The sequence below is a fragment of the Mesoplodon bidens genome, assembly GCF_964165515.1.
Source record: "Mesoplodon bidens genome assembly, contig: HAP1_SCAFFOLD_190, whole genome shotgun sequence".
NCBI lineage: Eukaryota > Metazoa > Chordata > Mammalia > Artiodactyla > Ziphiidae > Mesoplodon > Mesoplodon bidens.
The window spans coordinates 418,369-442,174 of NW_027671870.1; the positions used below are offsets into that span (position 1 = coordinate 418,369).

The 23,806-nt window shown below is 50.0% G+C and overlaps 2 protein-coding genes across 2 annotated transcripts in view; both read left to right on the top strand.

The window, feature by feature from the left end:
- On the top strand, positions 1-10,053 carry LOC308610884 (interferon regulatory factor 6-like). Its single transcript, XM_081259883.1, has 4 exons — positions 1-219; positions 7,213-7,508; positions 8,426-8,554; positions 9,914-10,053. The coding sequence occupies exons 1-4, from the start codon at positions 95-97 to the stop codon at positions 9,994-9,996; spliced, it is 633 nt and encodes a 210-aa protein (XP_081116009.1). The 5' UTR covers positions 1-94; the 3' UTR covers positions 9,997-10,053.
- The window catches only part of LOC308610883 (BCL-6 corepressor-like), a gene marked incomplete at its 5' end in the record, with an annotated part of 18,904 nt that continues 5,095 nt past the window's right edge, over positions 9,998-23,806 (top strand). The window contains 6 exons of the mRNA XM_081259882.1: positions 9,998-10,471; positions 11,131-11,184; positions 11,651-11,837; positions 17,212-17,439; positions 18,683-18,864; positions 19,193-19,447. Of these exons, the coding sequence (XP_081116008.1) occupies positions 9,998-10,471; positions 11,131-11,184; positions 11,651-11,837; positions 17,212-17,439; positions 18,683-18,864; positions 19,193-19,213 (1,146 nt within the window). The 3' untranslated portion in view covers positions 19,214-19,447. The remainder of the gene's footprint in view (positions 10,472-11,130; positions 11,185-11,650; positions 11,838-17,211; positions 17,440-18,682; positions 18,865-19,192; positions 19,448-23,806) is intronic.

The window sequence follows — 23,806 nt, forward strand, 5'->3', positions numbered from 1 at the left end:
AGCGCCGTTGGCAATCCCGCGTGAGTGGGTTGACGAGACTACTTCCAGGTGAAAAACGCGATTCTTGGAGGTTGGCTGACTTGACGTCTTCCCCATGGGCAAACGCGGGAGCCGGAGCCGGAGCCGGAGCCGGAGCCAGAGCCAGCTGCTCAACTCCCTAACTAAAAAGCAGAAGAAGCATCTAAGGGATTTCGGCGAGGAGCATCCTTTCTATGACAGGTATGGAGAGGCAAGGCTGGGCCCGGCGCTGCCGGCGTCCTTTCCCGGTGGGAGCCCGCGTGTCCCCGCGTTTGGTCCGCCGGTGCCCCGGGGGTAGTGACAGGGCAGCTCCCGCCGCGTCCCACGCTGCCCCGGCGCCGGCCTAGCTCGCCCGGGGATCCTGGCGGCTTCCCGCCTGAGATGGGGTTCTTCACCGGTCTTCCTACCCTTTGTTGAGCCTGTGGTTTTATGCTAGACGGCACGCCTCCTGTGTGGCGACTGGGCAGAGATTTTATAAGCTTGTTTTCGTTTGATATGTTTTTAAAGAATTGCTTGGGGGCTTCCCTGGTGGCTCAGTGGTTAAGAATCCGCCTGGCAACGGAGGGGACAGGGGTTCGAGCCCTGGTCCGGGAAGATCCCACATGCCGCGGTGCAAGTAAGCCCGTGCGCCACAACTATTGAGCCTGCACTCTAGAGCCCGCGAGCCACAACTACTGAGCCAGGGTGGTGCAACTACTGATGCCCGCGAGCCTAGAGCCCCTGCTCCGCAACAAGAGAAGCTACCTCTCGCCGCAACTAGAGAAAGCCCGGGCGCAGCAACGAAGACCCATAGCAGGCAAAAATAAATAAATTAAATAAGTTTAAAAAAAAAAAAAAAAGAATTGCTTAGGACCCTCGACATCACCTGTCTATTCAATGAGCATGAGGAAACTAATGTTTGGGTAGTTGTGGGTTCCTCTAGAAGTGTCCAGACTCTCAGTTATGATCTTAGTGCTCATCTCACCCCTTTGGGGTGCTTTAGCAACAGTTAGAGGGATAGTCTACTTAAGAAATTTGCTAGAAAAGGTGGACCCCGAGGGCTTTTATTTGCCCAAATTTCCCATCTTTTGGATGCGAGCCTGTTACTGTGTGACTGTAGTATTTGTCATGTGGTCTTGTTAGACTTTTTCATTCGTCTCTTATTATCTATTTGGCATATCCTTCCAAAACCTGTCCAAATGCATATGGAGTTTTTACTTGACAATAGATATAATGTATTTATAACGGTATAGTCTGCCATGTTCATTTAAAGTTGTATCATTAGACTTTTCCTAATTGCTACATACTAGTAGTTAAAGTTTAACATTGCCTGTTTCTTCTCAGGGTTTCCAGAAAGGAAGCAAAAGCACAGACTTGTCAACTGGTAATGCTTTATACCTTCTTTATGATAGTAGATTCTGGACTGTTACTTTTAAGATTATATATGGTAATAAAGTTTGGCTACGTTTCCACTCTTTTTGATTTTAGATGTAAGCTATATTTTAGTAATATTGCTTAGTTTTAAGTGCAGATGTCTGTTAAAATGCCATTGTGATAACTAATATAGTTTAGAGTATGAAACTGTCCTGAGAGATTAGCCTGTTAGAACCTGTTAAGGAGGCTTACCAGAGGGCTCTTGGTGAATCCTAAGAGGGAATGTCATGTTTGCTTAACATAAAATAGAGTGCAAAATCATCAAAGGTCGTATTTCATTACCACAGACTCAGAAATAAAGTACACTTTTTTGTTGTAAGTTTTCCTGTTGCTCCTTTAAAGGTGCCAGATGTCTGACACATAGGTTAGATCGCCTTATAACCTAAAGCTCCATGTGTTTAGTTTGCTGTCTTCCCATGTGGAACATTAGCAGTTCAAAGAAGAGGAAGCGCTTCTAGAATCATAGCTAGATTAGCTGTTTTAAACAAATTTGGTGCTAGGTTTGGTTGAATAGATAGGGTTGCATATTTGCAGAAAAGCTAGTTTTTATTTAGAAAAGTCTGAACTTGGTTCCACTGTGGGCCTGATGATAGTCGTGGGGTAGCAACAAGAACAATATAATTTTTGTTTTCAAAATCCCCATTTTCCTTTTAGTCAGAGAGTTTATAGATACTTCAAGTTCTGAAAGTGAAGCACAGAGTGAACCAGAACAAGTTTCTGGTTACAACAGACTACTTGCCACATTAAAGGATGTTTCCAAGGAAGATGAGGAGGAGGAAGAGGAAGAAAACAGTGTTCTAGATGAGACAGAAATGAATCTTGAAGATGGCGACAGTGACATCGTTGTGGAGGAAGAGATGGCGGTAGAGTCTACTGACATGCAGAAGAGTAAGTGTCTTTGATGTGGGTTTATCATCTTTGCAGGGACCACAGACAGATTGCCCCAGGGGCAGGGTGTCTTGTACCATAGAGCTGGGTGAAAGCACATGGATTCAAAGCAGAGAGCCTTAACATGGTTGGGCCCTGTGATATCTTCAAGAATCTGATGAAAACACAGGACCCTCTGGCCATAAAAATGCAGAAATGACATTTTTGCTTATTATTTCCAGGATTTCATCAATCCTACTTCAAATTCCCCTGATTGAGAGGAAAGGGAACATAATTCTGTTTTTGTAATGGTCTCAATTTATGAAAGAGATGATTGTTCCTGCCTTAGAGGAACCAAGTTTAATGGAAGATAGACATAAAATATACAAAACTTTTCAAGCATCAAATCTGAATGGAACCGATAAATACAAGGTGTTAAAGAGATGCAGTGTGGTCCCATGCTGCCAGGGTGCATGAGGGGAGGCTTCAGAGAAGAGCTGGGACTGAAAGCTTAAAGGAACTCCGTCTCACTCAGACATCTAGGGGACTATTTTTTTTAAAATTATTATTAATTTATTTATTTTTGGCTGCATTGTGTCTTTGTTGCAGTGCGCCGGCTTCTCACTGTGGTGGCTTCTCTTGTTGTGGAGCATGGGCTCTAGGCACGTGGGCTTCCATAGTTGTGGCACACGGGCTCAGTAGTTGTGGCTCACGGGCTCTAGAGCACAGGCTCTGTAGTTGTGGCGCACGGGCTTAGCGGCTCGGTGGCACGTGGGATCTTCCCAGACTAGGGCTTGAAGCCATGTCCCCTGCATTCGCAGGCGAATTCTTAACCACTGTGCCACCAGGGAAGTCCCCATCGGTGACTTTTTAATGTAACTTTAAAATCAACTTTATTGAAGTATGAATTACATTCAACAAGGTGTACCCATTTTAAGCATGTAATCTGATAAGTTTTGACAAATGTGTATATCTATATTGTCATCGCCAAAGTCAAGATACAGAACACTTCCAATACCTGCAAAAAGTTCCTTCTTGTCCTTTTACAGTCCGTTTCCCAGGCCTGGCATCAGGCAACCACTGACATGCTTGCTTTCACTATGTATTAGTGTTTCCTAGTCTAGAAATTCATATGAATGGAAGCATACAATAAGTACCCTTTTGCACGTGGCTTCTTTGGCTCCTCATGTTGTTGTGACTCATCCGTGTAGTTCATATTAGTCATTCATTTCTTTTTATTACTGGAATAGTAGTCCATTGTCTGAATATATCTGGGTAACTTTTTATATTCTATTATCTTAATGCCTATTTGCCTTACTGTATTTTTTTCTGTACTTTAAGGTGTCACACACCATTCTTAGTATTTTCATTCATCACTTGTACTCGGATAAAAAAAATCGTTGCCTCAGACTTAGGGATTTTTAAAATTTTGTTGGTTTTCCAGTTTTCTTTCATGTTTTAGGTTTTTAAAAATGAAAAGTTTGGTTTTTTAAATTATAAAAGTAATATATATTTACTGTAAAAATTTAAGAGGGTAATATAGTTAACGTATATCTCCTCCACCCTGGGATGAACACCTTTAACATTTTATAGAACCTTCCAGACTACTTTTTTATGGATGTATGAGTGAATATATATTTGTGTATATGTGCATAATGGCCTCATACATTTCTGTAAGTTACTTTTTCTTTAATAATATAACGTGTGTAACTGTGGGTTACTGCAGCTAGAACCCTGGTGTCCAAACTCCCAGGCCAAATCTCCTTCTACTACATTACACTACCATGGGGAGGTTTAAAAAAGAAAGGGAAAGTATGAAGGGTGATTTTTCCATGAATTAAATCAACTTTAAAAGGCGCATTTGGAGAGTCAGAGAGTACTAATATTGTTAGAAAGAAGAAAGGTTTAAAAGCTGGTTAAATCTCATTTTTAAAAAATCCATATGTAGCACATTGTGAAAAAGAGAAGGAAGACGGCATTCATGATTACTGGGCTGGCAGGGTAGGGGACAGTTGCCTGCTGGGGGTGGCTCTCATACTGGCTCTTCCACTCTTCACACTTGTGCTCGGCCAGAGCCAGGGACCGCTGAGGGAGATCAGAGGAGGGGGTGGTGCCTTGGGGGTTCCAGGGGGTGGTGCAGCTGGCTCCCTTGCCACCCAGACTGCCCCAGGGGTCCCAGCCCCAAGGATTATGGAGCATCCCCACACCTGTTTGCTCTGCAGTTGCTGTTCTGCACGCATTTTCTCCTCCGGCACTTTCTGCAGTGTCTCCTTGGCCTTCTGCTCATAGCTGTTTTTCTGGTCTTCCATCTGTAATAGCAACTTATTCATTCCCCAAGAAGTGTATTTCTGTAAATTTGAGGCAATTCAACAAATACACATTGACCTACTGTGTGCTAAAGCCTGAGCAGGGATACCGAAATGAAAAGAAATTGGTCCTTGCCCACAGGGCAGAGATGTCAGTAATCTGGTGGACCTTCTTCCAGGCTGGAGGCAGGCAGGGAGAGCCCCTCAGGTGATGTGAGAGGTGAGTGGGGATAAACAACTGCCCTGGGCATGCTGGGCCTTCTCCCCTAGGCCTTCCACAGGCACTTGAAATCCGACATTTCCAAAGGGAAATCATCTTTCCAAACCTGCTCCTATCTCAGTGGCCAGCATCACCACCCACCCAGTCTCCCAAACCCTACACCAGGGAATCCTCCTTGATTTCTCTCTCACCTTCTTCAAGGACTCAGTTCGTCCTCAAGCTTTGTCAAGTCAACGTCTCTAACGGCTCATCACCTGTGTCCTCTATCCCTACTGCCTCCTCCTTAGTCCAGACCCTAGTGACACTATTCTAGGGGTTATGTAGAGACTATGTAGTATCTTCATGCCTTGCCTCCCTTCAAACCCTCTTCAGTCCTGCAACTAGAGGGTTCTTTCTAAAACTTAAATCTGATTCCATCACAACCTGCTTAAATCTCTCAGTGGTTCTCAGAGTTCTAAGAATCAGGTCCAAACTCCTTGGCATGGTTCCTGCTTACAAGCCCAGACTTTCATCTCATGCTGCCTCCACGCAAGCTGAACTGCTTGTAGGTCCCCTAAGCACTGTGCTTTTCAGCCTCTGCCTTTGCCCATAAAGCTTCTTCTGCTTAGAGTATCGTGACCCACGCTTCTCACCTGGTTAACTTCTACCCATGTTCAAGATTCAGCCCTAGAATCATAAATTCTGATAAACTTGGCCACCCCTACCTCCCCCCCGACTCTTTATGGATTAGGCAGTTTTACTGGTGTTCACATAGTATCTATATTGCTAATCTATTGACTCATCTGTCTCCTTTAAGGGATTGTAAACTCCTTTGGGGCAGGGAGCATTTTTTAAAAAATAAAATTATTTTTGTAGGCTTGGGGATCTGAACACTATTCAGTAAAGTCAAGTTTTAAAAATGAATACATTTGTATTTTTAGAATTTCTCCTGGCTTCAAGGTCAAAAAGAAAAAGACACAAGAGCAGCTTTGCAAATTCACTGGGGGTCTTGCCTTTCCAGTGCTTTTCATTTTTATGCCCTGTGATTTTTGGGAAAGCAGGAGCCTTTTAGTGTCGATTCTGGGTTACCCACCTGGGTAAGAGATAGTCTAGATAATGCAAATTTAGAGTTCAATATCAAATCATTTCCATTTAGCTTTGGAGTCATCTGAAAATTTGGATTTAAATGTTGAGTGGGTCTTATGTTCTTGGAATTGTCATTAGAAACCAGATACAGGAGTTACTGGTTGAGATCATACATGGTTATGTCCAGGTTATTGGACTTAACCATGCTGGTCACTGACCAGCTTTATCCCCCATTGAAAACGAGTAGACTGGCATTCTGGATGATATGTCAGTCTCTTATGAGCTTGGTTGGCATTACTGAAAAAATAAAAGTTGTGGATCCGCAAACCCATAAACTATATAGACTGTGTTCCCCTGCAGAATTCTAACTACGTGGTCACCTTATCTTCCTAACGTCAAGTGGGAGCAGTCTGGCCGGTCCATCTCGTTCTCTTGATCTTGAGTCCTCTGCGAAAGACATCCCCCTTTTCTGCACCAGCACATACGTCACAGCCCTGAAGAACGTGTAGACATCTGAGATATGTTAACAGTGGGGGAGGGCTGATATCCCGTGAACAGACACATAAATGCCTGTTAGACCTGGAAATTGAAAACCAGAGAGGCAGGGCCACACTGGTTTTGGCCCAGACCACCAGCCACTGGTGTTCCCAGCAAAATGTTCCCAATGTGGGAGTTTGAGGAGGCAGGGAAAGGCAGGTGGTGTGAGTTTATTAGGACTTGAGGCCCTCAGCCTCGCACTGAGGCCAGCTGAACCCCCAGAGCGTACTTCCTGCCCTCCTATGGGCTGCTCCTCCTAAGGGTACTTGGTTTCAACAGTTATTTGTGCATCAGATTAAAGACTGAAGGGAGAGGGAACAGCAAGCCTAAATTCTTCATATCACACGCCACCTCCCTTTCTTTTATTATATAAGCAATTCATGTGAAAAACAAATAAGGCCAACAAAACAAAACAAAATTACCTGAAATCTTGCTATCCGAAAGTTACCATGAGTATTTTGGTGTATACTTGTTCCAGACTTTTCTTTATTTCCAACCCTTCATGAAGGCCATTGTAGTCTTGACAGATGACGCTGGCACAAGCACTTGAGATGAGGCTCCTCTTTTTAAAAGACTGTATTTGCATTTGGCTTAATTTCTCCCAGGCCCTGCCTTGCCTGGTCCCCAGCGTGGTGTTTTCTGCTGCAGTCTCTGTCAATTGGAGTTGGGGTGATGGGGCGGTCAGGCAGGGCTGTGTGTATCTGTGTCTGTATGAGGGAGGGCGGGCACACTTTCCAGTGTTTCTGGGCAACAAGCAGGCACTCACTGCAGTTTCCTGTCCCTCAGGCCTGGGCTGTGCAGACAGGGGAAGTACCAGGAAGGGGTGGACGACCCCGACCCAGCTAAATGGAAGGCCCAGCTCCGCTGTGCGCTCAACAAGAGCAGGGAATTCAACCTGATGTACGACGGCACCAAGGAGGTGCCCATGAACCCAGTGAAGATATATCAAGTGTGTGACATCCCCCAGCCTCAGGTGAGGCCCCAGCTGCTGGGGAGAAGGTGGACAGTGTGCCAGGTTCCGGGCTGGACCCTGAAAGCGATAGTCGACTTGAAAGTCGCCTCGCTTACGAAGTTGAAGACTGGTAAATAAAGCAAGAAATCCTGTCCCTAGAAAGAACCCAGAGAACAAAAGATATAAACTCAGCACAGTCTTCCTGCCCACCCAGTGGAACAGTAAAGCATTAGAAAGAAGAGGGGGTATTGAGTCCTATAAAAAATAACTTCTCTTGGGACTCAACACTGAGAAGAGAGGCCAGGTAGTTTAGAAGAAGGAGGGATTAAAACTTAGAAGGTCTGAGTTGCAAACCTCGGTCTTTCCATTCCGCTACTTGTGGGACATTGAATCAAGTCATTCAACCTTTTGAGCCTCAGCTTCTTCCACTATAAAATCTGGGTTCTCATCTTTCCTGCGTATTTCAAAGGCTGTTCTAAGAATCAATTGACATGACATTATGAAGGCTATTAAGTTCTCTTTATAAATGATGGGTAAGTGATCATTTAATTTGTATGGTATTTTTCCTAGGAGAATACCACCTGATCCCTATATTTACTCAATGTTTAGCAAGTTTGGACTAAGAGCCAGATAATTTAGACTTGACCTCCAGTGAATCTAGTGAGGGTCTGCCATGAGGGAAGGGTCTGTCTTCACAGTAAGCTTATAAAGGAGAGAAGCTGTGCTCCTTGGGTCCTTAGAAGGGATGCTAATGTGTAGAAAGGGGTTTAGAGTAGGAATTAAAAGATTTCTAGGAGAAGGGAGTAGGGTCTGCAGCTCCTGGATAGGGGAGGGGATGAGAGCTTGCACTGGGGCTCCGTAGGAGGAGCTGGGAGTGGGGTGAACACGCTTGGTTCCCACTCTTTGGCATTGAGGGTGCACACTGAACCCGAGGAACCTCTGTGCTGGCAGTGCCTAGCTTGAACAGTGGGTCAGCTGCAGGGGTGACAGTGCAACGTGGGCGCCTCACTTCTGACCTTCGTGTGTGTGTGTGTGTTTCTCGGGTAGGATCCACTGGATCTGCTCCTTGGGATGAGAAAGATAATGATGTGGATGAAGAAGATGAGGAAGATGAGCTGGACCAGTCCCAGCACCACGTTCCCATCCAGGACACCTTCCGCTTCCTGAACATCCATGGTGAGTGGGGTGGGGGGCGGGACAGAGGCATGGAGAGGATGTAAGGGGCTTTGATTTTGCAACCGTTGACACCATATCCACCATTGCACTGGGAGCAGCGACCAGGCCCTGGGGCCAGGCTGCCAGTCTGTTAGCAAGTAGGAGTCCTAGGCAAAGGAACTCCGTAGGCATAGTTATCCCAGTGGGGTGGCTTCTAGGCAGAGAGAGCATCTTCTGAATCTTATGTGATAATTCAGAGAAATTAAAAAATTAAATTCATTCTCAATCCCGCATACAAATACACAAGCTGTTATAAAGTTTGCTGATTTCCTTCAGGCCAAGTGCAGGGATCATTTTCGTGAATTGTAGGCAAACTCTTCTGCTATTTCCCTCGGTACAAATTTTCTGTCACTGCCTTAACAGCCTCTGCTAAGGCTGTATCGTGGGAAACTTGTGGCTCTACAGCTCTTAATACGAGGCTCTGATAAAATTTCTCTACTAGAGACTTTTATCTTTTTAAAAATTTATTTATTTATTTATTTATTTTCTGCGGTACGCGGGCCTCTCACTGTTGTGGCCTCTCCCATTGCGGAGCACAGGCTCTGGACGCGCAGGCTCGGCGGCCGTGGCTCACGGGCCCAGCTGCTCCGCGGCATGTGGGATCTTCCCGGACCGGGGCACGCACCCGTGTCCCCTGCATCGGCAGGCGGACTCTCCACCTCTGCGCCACCAGGGAAGCCCTATCTTTTTTTTAAATTGACTTTTTGAATTCAGCTTCCCAGGAGAGATGAGTTTAGAGGCTGGAGGGTCACTGAGACACAGCAGGTACTGCACCTCCCACTGCACATTCTGAGGAGGCTCGAGCACAAGGGGAACTGCTCCTCCACAGCATCTGCACTTGAACTTGTCACTGACCTGCTCCTAGTCTTATATCTTGCATTCAGTTGAGTAGCTTTTCGCTACTTCTCTAAGTTCCATCTGGCTGCTAGGGTCCCATGAGATCCTTTGGCCACCTAGAAGATTTAGTGTATCAAGAGGATTCCTGTAGGATTCTGGAGTCCCTTCCCGAGGTGATGCCCCTTCTGTTGAGAATCAGGACGTGACTCTTACCTGTCTACTTGCCCTCCTTCACTTACCCTGTCATGTATAACCTTGCAACCAAGTTATGAGTAAAGACAACGATCATAGAGCTCTCTCAGGTTAATATTGCCACGGCTACATTCCCACTTGGTGCAATGTTAAGATTTGGACATTTGGAAATGTGAGATCCTTTCCCAAATCTTTGGCTCACTCATTCTGTTATTCTCACCCCTTAAAAGGATGCAACCCATTTCCAGGATCATGATTTCCCTTTTTTTTTTTTTTCATGTTTTTTTAAAGCTAATATTGTGTGTCCTTACATTATGGGCCACCTTGGATCCTTTATGGAAACATGTGAACATATATTAAAAATAAAAAAGTAAAATGTGGCCACACCGGGATTTCATTGCCCTGAGAGAGGAGTTGGGGCGCATCAGTGACTTCCACAAAGCCTATACTTTCAAACAGGCTCCGGGCCAGCCAGTTTCCGGCTTAAGCAAGGAGAATGTTCCAGTGGTAACCAACAAGGAGAACCTGGCGACGCCGGTCTCGACTCCATTCCTGGAGCCAACCCTGGGGAGCAACGGCTCTGCGGTCACTTTCGGGAAAACCCAAGAGGATCCCCAATCATTTTGCCTGGGCAGTGCCCCACCGAGTGTGGACGTCACCCCCACCTACACCAAAGACGGAGCTGACGAGGCAGGATCAACCGATGGCAAAGTTCTGAAACCGAAGCCATCTAAGCTGGCAAAGAGAATCGCAAACTCCGCTGGTTACGTGGGCGACCGGTTCAAGTGTGTTGCTACCGGACTGTACGCAGACTCCAGTCAGCTCAGCCAGGAGCAGCGGGCATTGCAGGTGAGCCCCCCCGCCACCCGAATTTCAGGAGCCTGACCAGTTGTCAGGTTTTTTTAATGTGTGAAGAGGAGGGGGCCGGGGGTATGATAGGGCAGGACACCGGGCTGATTTGGTTAATGAAGCTTAGGATAATTTAAATGTTTGAAATGTGTCCAGTAAGGGGACGTAAGTGGATACTTTAAGTTATTTTGTAGATTTTAAGCGAACTCCACTCGAATGCCGATAACGGAAGTTTTAATTATTGCAAAGGATGTCTAAAAGACTGCATGACATTGACCTATCAATCACTTTGATTTCTCTGCCGTTACTGTACGTTAACAAATATACCTAAAAGCGCTGCTTAGAATGCCTTACGTGATACTTGGTGGAGGTGTGTAGCGGCCGCATGTCTGTGAGATTCGTGCAATTTTTTTTTTCCACCAAAAAAACAAACAAAAAAAAAACAAAAAAAAAACCTTGCTTAAAGGGATAGAGTATGTATTTAACTTGCTAGTGAATGATAGATGTTGTATAGGAATTTCCTTAAGATGTTTTACTTTTAATTAAAAGACAAATAAAGCCAAATTGTTTTGCAATGTTAAGAAAAAAATTGGTTTATGCTTATAAAAATGGATGAAGTTATCTAAATGATCCATTGAGTGCCCATTTTAATTACATAGATGGAAGGATTACAAGAGGACAGTATTTTATGTCTACCTGCTGCTTACTGTGAGGTCAGTTCTTCAAATTTTTATTACTAGAATCTTACATAAACCTTTTGAGTTAAATTTCATTTCCAAATATACAAAGGGAAGTTTGTGGGCCATGGTCGTCTTTATTCATTGTGCATTTGTTTTCTTTTGTGCTTTTGTTTTGCTTTCTTTGCGTTGTGTTTTTGTTTTGTTTTATTTACCTTCGAAAGAGAATGTCTGTCTCTATGCCACAGTGTATGTATGGTTATACATACACACCACATATACCTCTACATACATATGGCTTTACGAATAAAGAGTGTGTGACTAGTTACACATAGACACTCTTACATTTTTATCGTTCAATTTTAAAATATCTCAGTTGTATCATAAATTGTGGTTGGTTTTGGGCAAACTTTTCTTTGAAGATACTTTCCTTTAAGGTAAGGGCAGTGAAATAGCTTTGGTGGTAAGGTGTGTCTTTTTTCCATCTCCGTTCTCTTTCTAGCGTGCAGTGATGCGCTTCTCAGAGTTGGAGATGAAAGAGCGAGAAGGTGGCCACCCCACGACCAAAGACTCCGAGGTGCGCAAATTCAGCCCCGCTGACTGGGAAAGGCTGAAAGGAAGTCAGGACAAAAAGCCAAAGTCGGTCGCCCTGGAGGAGGCCATTGCCGACCAGAACGACAGTGAGAGATGTAAGTGAACCCAGGCGGCTCGCGTGTGGTACCACGTCGGTGGGAACGGGGCGGTTCCGCTCCCAGTGCCGAGGGAGGTGAGAGGAAACAATACGCTTCCGACGGCCCAGCGTCGGGGTGCTGGCTGTTCGAGAACGGGCTGCTCTGGCCACCCTTCCCAGCTGTGGATTGCAAGGCTGGGTGTCCTTCTGAGCGTTGCGGCATCCAGGAGTGAAGCACCTATGAAGTGTTGTTTCCTGGCACGCATCTCCTTTGTCCGGAGAAATGCTCGTCCTGTAGTTAGTAATAGTCTGATAGAGCAGAGCAGAGGAATGGCAGTGCAAGACCTCCAGCGTCGCAGGTACGCGTTCTGTTTTGTAGCAGGTACGGATCCGGGTTTTGGGTAGCAGTGGAATGACACTTGCAGCCAGAGCCAGACCCTCCAGGGTGACAGTCTCGTGTGGGAGGGAGTGGAGACTACTCGGATTCTCCCTCCAAAGGCAGAGGTTTCGTTAAAATGCGATGAGGGCTGACGAAGGCACCAGAAGGATGAGCATAATTATTTTCTGTGGCAGGCTCTGCAGTCATTAGGCGTTGACAGTGCGCTCCAAGGGCGTGGGGTAGACGAGGGCGTTCTTCCTACCCGGCGGGGTGTATTAGGTTTTGGAGGCAAAATGGAGAGAAAGCTCGTGTTTGCCTCGAGTCGCACTCTGCGGTCCCATCAGCTGCTCCCCCACTGGGGTTGACTTCGGGCTTTGCCCTCGAGACTCCCTGGGCTAATGAGATGTGTTGGCAGCCAGTGGAGGTCTTTCTCCTGCTTTCTTCAGTGTGCGTGCTTGTGGCCTGCAGCCTGCTCCGGACCCCGGAAACCTCACCGGTGATGGTGAGTGAGGGCACCTAGGTGAACGTCGAGGACAGGGTGGCCGTGACATCCTCCTGAGACGGGACAGTCGGGGGTGGTGGGCACGTTTGGGAGGTCCAGGCCCTTGGACCCAGTCGTAGGGTCGGCTTTCACCTGCACGCTTAGGTCGTGGGTGCCTGATGCAGTTCGGGAAAATTGTGGTCAGCAACAGCGTGTGCTTCTCTCTGCTGCTTGGAGCACTGCCCTCCCCCAGCTCCTCTTTGGGGTCAGACAAAGGCCTGTGGCCAGGGGTCTGGGTAAGCCACACCGGGACCGGTTTGTCCTACGTGGCTCCCGTAGACGGGGATTTCTGTGGCTAGTCAGTGGCGGCCTTACCCGAGGGATGGGGCTCTTGATGTGCCTGGAGTAGACGGTTCCGAGCTCCTCCCCCTCGGGACTGGAATGAAACACGGAGGGTCCAGGCCACCCCGGAGTAAAGCAGCAAGAAGGCCTCCCTCCTTGCCTGTGCTCACAGCTGACACGCAGCCCTTACCCTCCTGAGTGGCCTCATAACTCAGCCCCTGGGGAAGTTTCTCAGAGAGAGGTGATAAAAGTGGGCAAGGCCAAGTTCACGGGGATGCGCTTTTCTGAGGAGGGGATCTGCCTGTTCTGGGTGGACGGTGAGGGAGGCTGGAGGAAGGGAGCGGGCAGTTAACCGGCCTCGAGTCTTCTCGCCCTTCTCTCCAGCAACGTGGCCAAACCCAGGGTGGCCGCTGCCCTTCACGTCTCAGTGGCCTCACCCGCCCTTCTTCCCAGAGACGTTTGTGTGCGTCCTTCCCAGTCGTTCCTGCTGAGTGTGGAGACGAGAACTCGGTGTGGCTGATGGGGAGCAGGGCCTGAGCCCCAGATGATTCTGAAAGCCCCCTCCCCCCACCGCCTGCCTCCAATCTCAGACCGACCGACGGGTCTCTTCCTGGAGCACCCGGGACATGGCCCAGTGAGCCATGAATCGCCACCATGGGAGGGCAGGAGAAGGGTTGGGGAAGGTGAGGGGCTCCGTTTGAAAGGTTGGGGCAACGGAGGTGGGTTCCCCATCCACCCTCTGTCTTGTAGAGACGTGGGGTTTGTAAATAGCTGGTCAGGAAAGGTCACCTGAAGGGGCCACTGTTCTTATTGCGGCCTCCACATCCAAGGCACAGCAGGTGTTCATTCCATTCAGCTGGAAATGAATGGGCCTTCTTGTTCTTGGGCCATCATGTCTTGAACTGATACGGGCTCAGGTCCTGCTCATGGGTGTCGGTGTGGCCGAGAGCCGAGCTGTGAGCACATGGGAGCTGGGGCGGGGATTTGGGGCGGGCAGGGGTCACAAAGAGGGTCCAGGACGCCTTCAAGATGCCTTCCCCCTTCTGAGGCAGCCCCTACCCATGGAGGGACCAGGAGCTTCCAAGGTGGTGGGTGCTGTTTGCGTGGACCTGGTTGTCCTGGTGTGGGTGCATCTTGTTGCTAGGGGCTTGTTTAAAAAAGGAATTAACTTGAAAACACAGTGGCCGAGATACTCATTTATTCTTTATGATCACATGGGTGGCTGAGTGACATTTTTATTTTGGAAGTTCACCAAATGAGTTTGGAGGTTCCTCAGACTTGGAAGTTCATCACTAGGAACCCTCAGTGGCATTTGAAGATGGGGCGGGGCCAGGAGGCATTGGTCCCTTCCTTCTCAAACTTGGAGTAACCATCTCCCTTGCCAACCACTTGGCTGGGACAGGCCTAGGACCTGCTCAGTGGCAGTGCCTGGCCAGGAGCTGGAGGAAGCCTCAGTCAAGGGGCTTCATGAAACTTCTTTGTTCAGGGAACTTCTCTTCCAGCTGAGCACCTGCACGTTTGTCAACTACTTTGGAACAGAGATCCCCTGCACTCCTTCTGTAGCGGGTGTAACTTTTAACAAGGTTAGCCCTGACTGGAGGTGCTATTATAGTTAAGCTACAGAGAAGGGGATTTTAATCCTGGGGAGCCTTCCAGCAACTCAGAACCCTCTCACCTTGTTTAGGCCTCACTGGGCATGGCTCAACCGTGGTGAGGGTGCTTTGCTGCCACAGTGACTTGTAAATGTTGCTGTGGTGATTGCTTCTGTGAGGTGATGCTATGGTACAACCATAATGAATTTGGGATGTATGTGCTGTGAGTCATAGGACCATGCTGCAGGGACCACGTTCACATCTTGCTTAGACTGGGTGACCAAGGGCACATGGCTTCCCACTTTTAGAAGGGCCAAAAGTAGCAATGATGGCAAAGCCTGATGGTTAGGATCCCCGTGTGTCTATTTATCTCCCCATCTCCTTTGCCCTCGAGGGTAGTCCTCCTGTGGGTCGTGGTTAGAACAGTCTTTGAGAAGCTCCAAGTGACACGGAGCCTCTATCCTATAGCTGGTGGCCATGGGTCTCTTGGGCAGTCGGGGTGGGTGTCCTTCAGGGTTATTACTGGCCTGGGTAAGGTCACACGAGCGTAAGGTCTTGGGGGGCCTTATCTGAGGGGAATTGAGATCTTTGCCCTAAAAGGCTCCGGGGTTGGGGGAAGGGTGGATGGACCTAGTTTGGAAGAAGAAACTTTCAAATTGGACATGGGGGTTCTTAAGGTAGCCCTTCCATTCCTCCGTGGATCCCCTCCCACGGAGCTTTTAGGGAAGGCTGATTGGACCAGAGAAGTCCGGTGGTGTGACCAGCAGGGCTCACCTCTTAAAATTTCCTACATTTCAGGCCTGAGGTTCAGGCTGGTCTGAAAGTCTTGGCATCTTTTGGTTAAAGGGATTTTCCAGCCTTTCTCTGTGCTGAGCCCGGCCCGTGATGATGAAGCCCACCCTGGAGGGAGGCTAGCGGTAACATTCCCACTTTACAAGTGAAGGGGGCCGAGTTGAAAAGCGGCGCCATTCCTGCCCGAGTGTTTAAGAGGGTCACAGAGCAGCCGGAGTGAGAGTTGCAGCACGCCCTTTTCACCGGGCCTGCGGCAGCCTGGGCTGCATCACCCGTAAGCACAGGCCAGGAGTTTGGGGTTTCTCCTGCTGCCATGACAGGAGACCCTCGCGTTTGGGGTGATTCCACCATTCCGGCAAGAGTAGATGGGGACCTGTCCCACCTTGGGATACCCTCGGAGAAAAGCTAAGTGTGTTCCACCATTGAGAACACAGGTCAGGCTAGCCCAGGCCAGGGTGAGGTTCATCCCCACAACTGACTGCCATTAAATGCTGGGAATGCCCCCCAAGAGAGGCTGATCAGGGGACCAGCTGGCTGGGCAGAAGTGGGAGTGATACTTGAAGTGGTCTAGGGAGAGGAGGAGGAATGCAAGCAGCATGTGAGGGTTGTGTCCATGATTTCATCTAGAAAAACGGGCTGTGGGAGCTTAGCTCAGGTGTTAACGAAATACCAAACTCATACACCCACCCCCACCCCCGGCCGGTGATGGACACAGGGTCATCTTCGGGGAACTCTTTAACAGCACAGTGATCATTATGGAATTATTTGTGTGTTAGAAACAATGTGACTGGCAAAGCAGTTGAACTGTTTCTTTGGCTAGAGCAAAAGTGAGGAGTGATGTTAGGCTGGAGTGATTGGAGGAAAAGCCCCAAGTGGATGCTAGATTGAGCAGAGGGGGCAGGAGCAGCACAGGCGGAGCTGGGGTGTGAGCCGTTCAGCCCTGCCCGCCGCCCCCCACCCCCCATGAAGGGGGTTGGAGTCTTGTCTTTGAAATGTCCTTAGATGCTTGTTGCCTGGGAAGGAAGGCCTGGAGACCTGCCAGGTGGGTGACTGGTGTCACTGAGGGCCTTCTTCCTAGACAGGAAATAGGAGCAGCCCCTCGATGGCAGTGAAATGCTTTTCCCCCCACGGGTGTGGAAAGAGGACAGACGGACTTGTAGCAATCTGGTTGAGTTCTTTGAAATTGCCGTTGACCCTTGTGTGTGCACCGGGAAGCCTTTCCTTTCCCTTGGCCAGGCTCCTCTTCCCTTGGTCTCCCCAGCTGCCCAGCCTCCCACCATTCTTTCCCTACCCTTTTTCTTCCCCCTCGCCCCTGCTGACCCAAGTGAACATTGGTGCTATGTCTGTGTAGATGGCAGGTGGGGGCTATTTGGTCTCTTGATGACATCAGCCTTTTTTGTTTACTAGCAGCTGTTTCCATAGTAATTTGTAGCTCCGCCCTGATGGGTTGGATCTTATTGTGAGGTCACTCACCCCCCTTTAAGAGTAAGCCACCTTGGAGAGTTAAGCAGTCAGGGAGTTATCTCACATGCCTACAGAGGGCTGGTGTAGATGCCTCACCTTGACCCTTGAAGGATGGATTGTGAGTGGGCTACGCGCCTCATTTTCTGCTTTCTTTGCTGGTTGTGTTCAGCTGTCCTTCCTTTGGGACGTCTTTCTGAGGGTTTTGTGCTTCCAGCGTGTGAGGCCCCTGGTCTCCAAAGGGGGGGGGGTGGTCTGTTGGTAGCAGATTGCCTTGGGCATGGGGGTCCTGCCTGCTCCTGGTGACCTTTGTTCCCTCCTTTCCGGGTTGTCTCCCCTCCCCTAGGGGAGTGTTATGATGGAAGCAAACCTGACCCCTTCAAAGCCCCAGAAGACAGTGATCTTCCTGAGGACATGGACACGGAGCCCCCCAGAGAGTCCCCGGACGCGTCACGCAGCCCCACCCTCCGGCTGAACAGAAAGCGCAAGGTTTCTGGTGATAGGAACCACACTGAGACCACTGTGCTCCCGGAGGACTCTCTGCTGAAAGCCAAGCGGAGACGGGTCTCCAAAGGTGAGCTCGGTTTCGCTTCGGGCCCGCAGGGCACCCTACGGAAGTCCTGGGGCGGAGCAGTGGAAAGTTCCAGTCCCACCCTGGAGCCCTGGGGGGAGCCACTCACACCTCCCCACCCCCCACCCCCCACCCCCCCAAAGCCAGGTGCCGGGGCTGGAGCCCAAAGGTGGCCAAAGGCAAATAGGCCCCCTCCCGAGACTTGGTGACAAGTTCCAGCCAACACAGTGACCACACCCCTCCCCTCCCCCACCCGTTAGTGATGTGTAAGACAGTTTGTTTCCCCCCCGGCCCGCCCCGGGGGGCTTCTTCATTAATTTGTAGTTGTTTCTCCATTAGCGGACTGGCCTGAGAGAGAAATGACAAACAGTTCCTCTAACCACTTAGAAGAGCCACATTATAGTGAGCTGAGAACCTGAGGTGTGCATTGAATTAACAGGGCTCCATCCCAGAAAGCAGCGCCGCTTGCTGCACCTTAGAGAACGGCGGGAGCAGAGAGCAAACCTGGCCGGTAGGGCAGGAAGGAAGTGACCCAGGCGGTTCAGCCTGCGGTCACCCCCCAGGGCAATAGCATCTCCGAAGAGAAACCTGGCAGGAAAAGGGCAGAGGCCAAAAGCAACAGAAGCTGGTTGGAGGAGTCCCTTAAATGCAGTGACAATGAACAGGGTACGCACGGGGCGGGGGGCGCTCTTGGAGGGTGGATCACCCGCCCTCTGTGGGAAACGGCCCTGGAGGGGACCTGAGCGCCATCCAAGTTGACAAGAGTAGCGTGTGGCGAGCGGGAGTTTTCTTCATGAGGTCCTTTCAGCCTGCACACTTCCTTATGGAATGGACAGTGAGACGGAAGCGCGACTTCCTGGGCTGCTCCTCATCACCCAGCCCGCGGCTGGGCAGCAAGGGAAGTCTTGGGTGAGCCCGGGCGCTTGTCAGTGCCCTCATTCCAGCCTCAGGCTGTCCCCAGTCGCCCTGTCCCGAGCCCCCAGGCCCCCCACGGGTGGGGACGGGAGCGCACGAAGGGCTGGCTTCTGCCCTCTCTTGCGGCCCTTTGAAGCGACTTGCCATTTGGCGTGTCGTGGCTTAGCCTAATTGCCGGTTGAATGTGGGATAATTAAAATATTAGTGCTTTGAAAACATAATCGGTATATCTTTAAAAACTGAAGCTGCTCCAACGATCCGTGCTCACAGTGGGCTTTTGTTTCCTCACCGGCTACAACTGTGTGACGCCCGCTTCTTCTCCCCCTGACAGATGTGCTGTGCGTGGACGAAGAAATGGATTGGCAGCCTTCGCCCCCGCCGCAGAAATACACCGACAACAGCGAGAAACCATCCGGGAAGCGACCGTGCAAAACCAAGCATTTGATCCCTCAGGAGCCCAGGCGGGGCTTGCCGCTGCCAGGGGACTCCTACGTGGACAACGCGGACGGCAAGGTACCTCTTGCCCCTGGCTCTCCCCCGCCCCCAGGCCTGTGCAGGAACACCCGCCTGCCTACTTCTCTGCTTCTGGGGACAAAGCTTTCCTTTCCCTGAACCCCTCCCCCCAGAACGTCACTGCCCCTTCCTAGGGGACCTGTCTCCTGGGTGGTGGTGAGGTTTCCAGCCAGTAAAAATGCACCCCCTGCCCCCCGCCCCGCCTCCCCCACACAGAGAGGAGGAAAAGTGCTTTCCTCCACTCAGGTTTGTACCTCAGGGAGGAGGCGAACCAGGCGGGCGGTGGAAGGACAGCCTGAAATGTGTGCGCTGCCTGGTTTCGTGATAGGTGACCGTCCGGAGATTTTGAAAGCGGCGTGAGCCCAGTTCCGACTATGATCTTTCGCCGGCCAAGCAGGACCAGAAGCCCTTGGACCGTTTGCAGCAATTGTTACCAGCTTCCCAGGCCTCGCAGCTGACGTGCTCAAGCTCCCCTCCAGAGACCACCCAGTCCCGCCCGATGCCCCCGGAAGCGCGGAGACTTATTGTCAATAAGAACGTGGGCGAAACTCTCCTACAGCAGGCCTCCCGGCTTGGCTACAAGGTGAGCATCCTTGTGGGTGCCCCAGATCAGGATCCGCCGGCTGCTGCTCCTTGGGTGGGGGACACACTGGCTGGGGATGGGGGGCGGGTCTCAGAGCCCAGGCCCCTCCACGTGGCGGGCTGGGCTGGGTGTTCCAGCAGGGTGTTTGTGTTGGCCCCGCTCACACTGCGGGCTCTTTGGTGGCTTGTTCAGTCGTGGTGTGAAAAGAAAGGCAGGCCTCTCTGATGTTCCGTTCCCGTTCAGGCAGGTAGGCTGCTTCGGCCAGTCCGGCTCACTTATCTCTGATATAAAATCTGACCTAACCCAGGGCTTGGCGACCAGGGGAATTTTAATGAGCCCTTTTGGATTCTGAATAGCAAGAGGGAGAGTAGTTATTAGCTCTAATAACTTGTGCTGTCTGGGGCAGAGTGATGCCCCTGTGGGGTAGCGGGTGGGAAGTGTCTGTGCAGAGTAGGGGTGGGAGTGGGGCAGACCTGAGCCGTCTCTTTCTGAGAGGGCACGGGAGCCGAGGGCTGATGGGCGGGGAGCAGGGGTTGAGCCTTGCACAAAACTCCCTGTCCACACTGCTGTATCCCAACCCAGCACGGCTGATGACAGTGATGGCCTCTATTGCTAGAGCAACATAGAAAGATAGCTGATGTCTGCCTAAGCCCGTGTGATCTGTAGTAACTCCTTTCACCCTTTTAACATCTTCACTTGGGAGTAACGAGTACTAGCCCACTCTCGGATGAGGAAACGGAGCCTCAGAGGGGTTGGCTGATACCTGTACAGGTAGCAATCCAGCAGTGCTCCACAGCCCACCACGCTCCTCAGCAAGACGGGCTTACATTGGAATTGCCCTTTTTACAGTTCAAAACCTCTGTGAGACACATGACTCTCTCTGCCCTGTGCAGTTCCCCCACCATACTTGTCAGGAGCAATCGGGATGTAATAGCCCACAGGGCAAAGGCATTTTTCTGTGCTGCCATCAGCCCTCTGGGAGTTGAACGGTGACAGTAAAAGGCGGTTCAGCAGGCTGAGCGTGGAGGTGTGGCTGAGCACTGGGGTGGCAGGACCCAGGCTGGCCCGGAGCCCTGGCGCCCACACCCTCAGCCAGCTCCGTGCCCCTGTCCCCCGTCCCCCGTCGTGTCCCCCCACCCCGGTCCATAGCGCCGTGAGCCCTTCAAAGTGTGCCTGCCTTGGCCCTAAGGCATGACTGGGGGTGGGAAGTTGGAAGCACTAGGGCTCTGCTTAGTTTGGGGGTGTTTTTTGTTGTTGTTGTGGGTTGAATGTGCTGTTGTTTATATCTGCGCGTCTCTTGGAGACCTCTCCATTAGCTAGAGAGCACTTTCTGGTAGTTGGCGCAGTTACTTGCAGGTGAAGTCCAAGGAGCACCCAGTCGGTTTCCCAAGAGCTGAGAGCGGCTGAGAGCGGGCGCCTAGGAGGACAGAGCAGATGTTGCACAAAGTGCTGAGCTAGACCCCCCGTGGTTGAGAAGATCGTCTCCTTGCTTCCAGCAAACGCTGGAGGTGGGGGGGAGACCCCTCACCCCAACTTTTGGGTTAGGGTTGAGAAAGTAGACTCCCGCTTCCAGCAAGTGCTGGAGATGGGGGGACGGGGTGCTGCTGCACCCGCCCTGGAGGGCGGGGCTCCGAGCCCCACCTGTGAACTCGGCATCATTTCCAGCAGCCTCCCTTTGGGACCAGAGACGTCAAAAGACCCTCGTTGGTCCTCTAAGACAGTTTCCATTTTGGTTTGGTGGCTCTGAGGCCTGGACCAAGGGGCACTTGATCCATACTGTTTTAGGCTACCTGGCCTTTGATTGCACAGGAAGCCTTGGGAATGTTTACGGTGGGATTTGTTTTTTTCTTCAAATGTAAATTTCAATATGTAGATTACACAGATCACCAGTGTTGATGCTGAACATTGTGACAAGTAGATGAACGCTTTCAACGTTGAACCCAACTTTCTGGGACTTCTCTGGGCAGAATTTTAAATGTTGGGATGATGGCCCAGTTGGGAGATGTGTCAGCTTAAACCTTTTAAAATGGAAGGAGAGTTTGTTTAACCAGAGAAGGGTGTGGTTTGGGAGGGTTTTCCTGAAGTTTTGTCTTCAGCATTCTTGGTTATTTTCTTCTGCTTAGCCAAAGATACCATGTGCAGTATAAAGGCTGTCTGAGCTTTATGTCGTGGTAATCTGGTTCTGGAAGTTTAGAAACACACTCTGGCTTCAGATCCGCGTTAAACAGATCACTTGCGTGGCCAAAGACCTCAAACCTTTCCCTCCTGGGAAAAAGGCTTCTATTTCTTAGGCTAAAACGCCAGTGTGCAACCACATGCTTGTGCCTTTAGCGGTGATGGTTAAATTTTGTATGAATTGAATAAGTCATGTTTTTTAAAAAGTTAATGAGGCATTTAATTAGCTAACAACGTTGGGCTTATGGCCTTTATGGTTACATTTTGCGGGTAATGGCATTCGGCTTATAGCCGCCGAACAGAGAGCTGTCCGACAAAAGCAGTTTGACTTTGCTTGGGAATGGCTGGGCTGCCCTTCAGACACTCCCGTTTATTTCTAGCGGAGAAAATAAACCAAGGAATGTGTTGCGTCGACAGACTCGCCCCGCCTCTTCACCTTTCAGTTAGAGAAAGTGTTGGTGGCGACGGTTGCCATCCATTTAGAGGCCATCACCCTCGTAGCTAGGAGAGTGTAGTTAGCCCACTTGACCCCCAACGGAGAAGGCCTGTGGGATGCTCGTCACAGCTGGATTGCATCCCTCTAACTGGGGCCCTCTTGGGCCTTTTGAATCTTCCCAGCTGACCAGGTACCAAAGACCTGAGTTATAGGTCTAGTACTTCATGTTAATTGAACTTGGGGTTTAATATCTCTGGGCCTCAGTTTCCAAGTGTTGAGTGAGGATAGTACTACCTTCCTTTCCTGCTATCTCCTGGGTTCCTGTGGGTGACAGAAGACGTCCTCATCTGGGGAAATGAGAAGCACTGTGTAAATAGTGGGATCAACGTGGTTGAGTTAGGACAGCCCGTGGCAAAAAGTCTGACCTGGCCGTGGGGCTACTGCTGCCTTTGCTGCCATCTTCCAGGAGAAGAGAGTTGACTTACCCATCGGCTTGGACGGCCTTTCATTTCTAGGTACCCTTGAATCCGCCCTAGTAATGACGAAGGTTTCCAGGTGAAGGCCATGATTGTCACAGCAAATAAACCCTGGGTTGAGTAAATTGATCTGTGCACAGCAGTTGGTGGCGTTCAGAGCTGATCCCAGAGCCACGTGACAGGGCCTCTCCCTGGCTGGGGCACACAACTCATTAGCTTGCAGCCGTCCACTCAAGTCTGGCTAGTGAGGGCCTGCTAAAAGAGCAGCAGCTTCATGCGGTGTCCTGGATACCAGGGCTCGGGGCAGGTGGCCTGGGAGCCCAGAGGATTGTGGGCTTTCTGGCAGGTTGGGATGTAAACGGAGAAACGCATTCGTGGGCGTGCCTTTTCTCTTCCTCCTCTTGTTTTGGAAGGGAGCTGCTGCAGTGACCTGAAGTAACGGGGCACCGATGGCCAGGTTTACCAGCATGCCCCATTAGGTTCACGTGGTAAGCAAATGGAACATTCTAGTTCGCTCCCAAGTGAGCGGTCACCTTTGATTGGCGTGTCCTCCAAAGGGCATAAAAGGTTTTACAGAACCCATCTCGCACTTACGGGCGGCTAGAATGACCCCCGTTTTAGGTTTAACAGATGAGTTACCTGAGAGATGTCACAAGGAGGCCTGTTCTGACCCCATCCCATCCCCCCTTACCCAGCAGACCATGTGCTGGGCCACATGCACGTTCTGCCTACTCCCAGCTCTCAGAACCTGACAGCTCTCTGCTGGGCACGACTTACCCAGTATAAACAGTATAACGTGTTTTCTGGTGGCAAATGCTTTCGATGTGTCTGAAAACTTTCTTAAGGTAATAAAACATGGAATAAATTCCTGCTCTGCTTACTGGGAGTGGTTCATATTAATATTTTAACAAGCCAAAGAAATAAGGTTAATAACAGTGATTCTAATGCACAGTGATGACACAGAACATCTCCGGGGGGGTGGGCGGTGAACGTTTTATTTGATTCTTGAAATGTGGAGGTTGCAGCCTGTGGTGTATCAGGTTCCTGTCATTAACTTGAGTAAATATGAAAATATTAGACTGATTCTGCCCCGAGAGGCTGGAGTGAGGCAAAATAGAGGGTGGGGTTATTGGAGGCATTTTGTGTCATTCCTTGAGGATGGAGGGAGAGTGCTTCTCTTTAACTCTACTTAACATACAGACAAGAGCATCTGAGGCCCAGGTTCTGATTTGGGGTCTTAACAGGGGGCGCGAGGATGTAGCTGACCTGGGT